We start from the raw sequence: 6669 nt of genomic DNA, 5'->3' as shown, positions 1-6669 counted from the left end.
CTATTATTATGATTGGCAATTCTAACACTATATAACGCACTTCAAAGCTGAGGTCACGTCGCACGTGTAGAGTATATGTACCGCTCGCTGGAAAAATTCCATTCATGAATCAAGGCTGATTGCTTAGGTCAAGTTATCAACTATTTCGGTCAAGTACGTCACGTGTTTAAATTGAACGGAGGACACGAAAATATCACGTAAAACTAGGAGTTCGTTTGTCCCGAAGAGGTATCATACAGGCCCCAATTGTTGATTGGCTCAATAAAATTATTAGGTCAGAATTAAGACCATTCATGCATTTTGTAATATAAAGATTGAAATTGTTCGAGAATCGTTAAGCAATTCAGATTTTGTTAATTTGGTGCGCATAAAGAGACTATATAAGCAAATGCAATCACAATGGATGTTATTTTACAGTTTAAGCTAGATTTGTGTATGTGTATGTGTGTAAGAGAGAGAGAGAGAGAGAGAGAGAGAGAGAGAGACTAGTTTTCTATTTATAATTGTTCGTTGAAATAGCGGAGTGGAAAACATTAAATCTGTGTTTCATGTTGATGTGCGCAAGGTCGATTTCTGAGTCTTCACTTACCTACTTCTTGCGTACATTCTACATACTGCACTGCATTCATCGACGTCAACTTCTTTATTTTAGCTGCTTCAAGTATTCTATTATAATTAACAAACATCGGGCAACCCAGTAATTTCCATCTATACTCATTTGGTCCATACATATTGGATATTTGATGGCTTTTCTGTATGACCTGTTCAATCGTGAAATGTATCTTAGTAACGACATTTTATGATTTTCAAAGATTCACTGACAATCTGGCTCAGTAAAATGTTGCTGTAGTGATTTTAACATTGACTGGAACATGTGTAAGCAATGGTGGTTGAATATTCTCAAGTGCAGCTTTGACGTCTTCCTCCATTCCCTAGGTGCCTTATTGGTATTTCTCCATCGGTTCTGGCACTTGTTTAGTTACCTGGGCTACCCTGGCAACCAGACCCACCATCACCGTGGTAGTTTCCACAACTTTCGTTACCTCTTCCGCGGTGTCACGTATGGGCTTGAGCAGTTTTAAAAACGTTTGTTCCAAGTCCTCTGTGAGATATACCCGTGCAGTTTGTCTCGACTGTAACATATTTTTGACACATTTGCGGCCAACTATAAAATTAGGAATTCGTTCCTGGTGATCGCATGCAGCTTTGCGGCATTGCTCCCCATATATTACTGGCAGATTTTTACTTTACATTTTTCCTAATCGTTTAAATTACTGTGTCCAGACCCATGCGATACCTATACCCTACGAGTCCACTCAAATCATTCCTGAGGATACTGTACAGGTCCTTAGTGATCCACGCGAACATATTCCGAAACTCATCTCAAGATGTTACTTTCCATAATGGACTAGTAGCAATAAAAAGATTTTCTAGATGGCTGCTGTGCTGAGAGACCTCTATTATTTATCATCAGAATTTAACTTCAATGGATCTTAAAAAATATAAAAAAGATCAGATAATTTTTTTCAAATAAGGAAATGGATTTAGATTAGATCGTATACACGTTTGCTTTTCAAATACTGGATGGTTCACTACATTCTCTTATGTTCGTCCACAATGAAGACTTTTAACGACTCTTCCTTGATCTCAGGAATCCAATATGCTGTCTCCAATTCTAAAGCCATATGGATAGGAAATTAAAAAACTTCTCAGATGCAAAAATATATCCATAAATTCATACTACTTAGTCTACTTTTACCTTTAGATTATTAGAAATAATTTTCCATAAATTTTAAGGTTATCAAACAACTCTATTATACAAGAAGCGAAAAAGCTGTTAAACTGCTTTGATAGGAGAAATTTATTACTTACTGGGAAAAAATACTTTAATAAAATCACTGACTTTGCCTAAATTTATTCTTCATTTCTCAGCTCTACAAGATCCTCCCACATAAATAGAATAAACTGAACAATTTATGTTTTTAAATTTATTTGGGGTGGTGAAAGTGAGCTGGTAAAAAGCAAGACACATGTAACATCTATGGGAGAAAAAAGTTTTAAAAGGAATCATTTGTATTCAATTATTTGTTATATAAAAATTGCTTGGATAAAGTAAATGATGCCTGTGACAAAATGTGGTTTATAGGAGAAACATTAGAACAATCAGAGGCTCTTAGATATTTAAGTGAGAAGAAAATCAAAATGATAAAAATCAGTAAATGTATCTATAATAACTTTTGGCAAGTTCTTGTTTATACCTTATCCCTATGGAAAAAAGAACTTTCATCGATTGAAGACTATTTCTGACAGGATATATTGAATCTGGTTAACATTGTTTTCAATCATTTACTATAGTAAAAGTCATATAATGTATTGCATATTGCATGCATTAAATACCGGCTATTAAGTAATGGGTTTAGTTTTTAAGAATTTGATTACAGATAACTTCAAATGGTAATTATTCACTTTATTTGACTCATATATCCATATTCCTGTGCAATGTCATTATTTATATGCCTCAACAAACACATTCGGCAAAACTCAATTTTAAAGTATGTGGACATTTTTGGATTAGATCAATCACAAGGTGTGATCCAATGCAAACTGGACTGAATGTCGTGCGCTGTGGTGTCACAATGAAAACTGCACATGCTGAATTTTTTAAATTATATACCCTGATGCTTTGACCCAACATGCTCCTTTCTTGACCAGCTTAGTACTTGGTCACCATTGTAAAAGTCCATAACGATCGATATTTTTCGTCTGGACGTTTCTTATCACAGTTAAGGGGCAGAGCATTCAATAATCAAGGTTCAATAGATTTTAGTTATTTTACATCTATTAAATACTGAACAACAAATAACATTTAAGATGAGTTAATGTGCATACATGACCACATCAACAATAACTTCAGATGATGATCAAATGGATATGTACTTCCTCAAAGATTTTCGGATGAACACGAATTATTAGTAAGTTTGAAAGTAAAGAAAATATACTAACAATTTCCTATAGTATTTTGATATTTCTTCAACAATATCATCATTTTGGAAATGGAAACATAATGTTCATGGCTCTAGACAAATCTTCACTCTTTGTAATAAAAGAAAGATTTAAGATTCAATCAAATCTAAGATATAAGAAGCTCATGGAAAAAGCAACATTTGGTCAATCAGTTTGTGTGCATTATTCGTTGTAAAAAGTTGGAAAGAATCCTTCATTATGGCAAACCACTGTACAAAAGGTACAACACTGCTTCGTTTTCATTTTAAATTTTCGATTGCCACAAATCTGTTTATTATAAACAAAATCCACATTATTGATGATGACAGGTGTACTATGGTAAAAATGGAACAGATCATTGTGAGCATTTGTTTTATAACCATCTAGTTAATGAGTAGTTCTAGAAATCGTCTGTTGTATGGATCAGAATTTATATTCCAAAACTTACAATTTCTTGTACAAATATTCTTCTGCTGGATTTTTATGAGCAATAATTTTCTACTCTTGCTTGCCAAATTTATATGGCATCAAAATATCCAAATTTTACTTCAGAAGTTTTTTGATGCAACAAAAGGTTGAAAAACTATACAGGTCAGTTGTACAACTGAACAGATGTAGAGAAAACATGGAGACATCATCCATGTTTGTCTCATAAATAGAATGTACTAGCTCATAATTTGTATTGTTACCATTCTGAGATAAAATCTTGTAATTTAATACCAGCCTGGTTGCGTGACAGTGTGAATGTTAGGGTGTATGTTTTTTTTTCATTTTGTTTTTAATTATATATCCATACATGTAAATGTAGTAGAAGCCAAATTCAAGTCAGAATATTTAAAAAAAGACATGGTAAAATTCTACTCTTCTGAAGTAAAGCTTTGAACAACAAGGAAACAAGTATGCTGCCTCCCATGTCACAAGTTCTTCAAGACACGTAAGATTACTGTGAATGTTACATCTTATACCTACCCCATGCTAAATGGTCCTCTATGGAGGCATTTGAAGGGTATGGTTGATTTCTGGAGCTTATTCATCAACAGGTCTTATTGGTCTGAACATCTGCTCCAAGTATGTGGTTTTGAACTAAATTTTAGGTGCAGAAACCTTCATTTTCTTTTCATACTTTCCTTCACCTTTAGGCTCCAGTACTGATATCCATCCACAAAGTTTGGTCAAGGAACCTACTTGAGAACAATAGTTTTTCTGCGGCCACAATGTCTCTGACCTTGGGTGTTTTAACACTAAAATCAGTAGGCCTCATCCATAATTCAAGTGCTGGCCTTCCACAACCTCTGGTCTGGATACATGGTCCAGTACTACAGTTATTATGCAAATACATTTTGTTTCATTCAAATTGTCCTTGAACTTTGACTTTTTCAAATTTTTTACTAAATGTGCAATGCAGCCACAAAATATTAGTCAGCTACATGGTCAAGAACTGACATTTTGTGCAGAAACCAATTTTCTTCTTGCAGTGGCCTTGATCTTGAGCTATTGACTCCAAAATTGATAGGTCTTTTCCTAACTCAAAGTGCAAGCCATCCACAAAGTTTGATAATATGGCAGAAAACTTGAGTTCTTGTGCAGTAACCTTCTTCAGTTAAAATGACCTTCATCATCATTTGCAAAGTGAACTTGGGTGTTTTGACACTAAAATCAGTAGGCCTCATCCATAATTTAAGTGCTGGCCTTCCACAACCTCTGGTCTGGATACATATAAAAGTATAGCACTTAAATGGTAATAGTTTTGAATTTTATACAAGAAAAGAAATGAAAATTCAAACTTTCATCACTTAGAATGAGTGTCTGATAAATATGTGGTAATTTTTGCCAATCTTATTTTGTCAGATAAACCTAATTTTATCCTTTGGCATTAAATTTTAAAATCAATAAATGATTTATTCAATTCACATTTGCTTATCTAGATATGTGTAATTTATTTGTAAATTTTTAATCTCTGAATTTATTTACAAAACTTGGCAATCAATTGCAAAATAATTATAATCAGCAGCTCAAAAGAAGTAATGCTTTAAACCCGGTTAGCAGTTAGACTAATCAGCAGCTCAACAGTAGTAATGCTTTAAATCCACTTAGCAGTTAGACTAATCAGTAGCCCAAACATAGTAATGCTTTAAACCCAGCTGGCAGTTAGACTGATCAGCAGCTCAAAAGAAGTAATGCTTTAAACCCGGTTAGCAGTTAGACTAATCAGCAGCTCAACAGTAGTAATGCTTTAAATCCACTTAGCAGTTAGACTAATCAGTAGCCCAAACGTAGTAATGCTTTAAACCCAGCTGGCAGTTAGACTGATCTTTTATCCTAAGATCAATCAGATTCTTTGTCAACCAACTTGCAAGTCATGAACAAGCATGGTTGCAATGTATCATAAAGGACTTAAATCTTTGTGCAGAAACCATTTTGACCTATTGACTCAACATAAATTTATATTCCATATTATTCCCCCATGTACAAACTATCCACAAAGATTGGTTACTGTAAACAGCAGAAAACGTGGATGGAAACCATTTTTCTTCTTTCACAGTGACCTCCATCTTTGACCTTTTGACCACAACATTAACAGATTTCATCACACCACATGCTAGACATTCAGAATGTCTGGTAGATGGTGGAGAACTCAAGTTACCATGTAGAAACAAAACTGGCATTTGACAAATGGACAGCATCATTACATATTACACTCCACCTTACGGCAAGCTTATAAAAAAAAAATGCTTTTATAAATTTAATGGCTCATTGAAATTAAAGGAGTCATAATGAAAAGTAATGAGTAAATCATCTCCTTACATGAAAAAATACAGATTTTTAAGAAGTAATACCTGCAATGATGCAGACAATAAAATTACAGACAAGGCTTTGCCACTGCCATGCTATGTCAGCAAATAAAAATGAGGAACTGTAGTTGCATAAAAATTGATATTCCTGATTTCAATAACATAATCCTCATTATTGTTTTAAAGAATGTCTGTCATTTTAAGCACACCACTCTTTGAATCTGTCTGAAGACACTCACTCCATAGCAATGACTTCTGTAGAGTAAGGACCATATAAACTCTAATTTGTAGACTGTTCCATGAATAAATTTACAGTAAGGTCATCCATGCACTATTTAGCAAGCTTATTTGTAACCTGTGATGCTGACACACTGCTTTTTATACCAGTCTGCTGTACATTTCTGAAAAACAAAACATCATCAGAGTTCATATAGATTCAGTGCAAAGTCAGATGGATGGATGGATGGATGGATGGATGATGGATGGATGGATAGATAGATAGATAGACCGATAGATATAACCGAGTGACTGAATGGATATATTAACAGGCAGGAAAATGACAATGATATTTGTTGTGACTGGAGGACTTATATAAAAGTATAGCACTTAAATGGTAATAGTTTTGAATTTTATACAAGAAAAGAAATGAAAATTCAAACTTTCATCACTTAGAATAAGTGTCTGATAAATATGTGGTAATTTTTGCCAATCTTATTTTGTCAGATAAACCTAATTTTATCTTTTGGCATTAAATTTTAAAATCAATAAATGATTTATTCAATTCACATTTGCTTATCTAGATATGTGTAATTTATTTGTAAATTTTTAATCTCTGAATTTATTTACAAAACTTGGCAATCACTTGAAAAATAAC

At 33.6% G+C, this 6669-nt stretch overlaps 1 protein-coding gene across 2 annotated transcripts in view; it reads right to left on the bottom strand.

Annotated features, from left to right (window-relative positions):
* Positions 1 to 5733: 5733 nt before the first annotated feature.
* LOC149801665 (tubulin polyglutamylase complex subunit 2-like) overlaps positions 5734 to 6669 on the bottom strand; it is an 83184-nt gene continuing 82248 nt past the window's right edge. For both annotated transcript variants that reach the window (XM_089955942.1, XM_089955943.1), the window contains exon 9: positions 5734 to 6196. In XM_089955942.1, coding sequence (XP_089812068.1) covers positions 6127 to 6196 — 70 coding nt within the window. In that variant the 3' untranslated portion in view covers positions 5734 to 6126. The remainder of the gene's footprint in view (positions 6197 to 6669) is intronic.

This window comes from Sinohyriopsis cumingii, chromosome 4 (genome assembly GCF_028554795.1).
Source record: "Sinohyriopsis cumingii isolate HCF-2022 chromosome 4, ASM2855479v2, whole genome shotgun sequence".
NCBI lineage: Eukaryota > Metazoa > Mollusca > Bivalvia > Unionida > Unionidae > Sinohyriopsis > Sinohyriopsis cumingii.
Note: the sequence above shows the minus strand (reverse complement) of the source record. Positions and strands in the feature narration are given on the sequence as shown.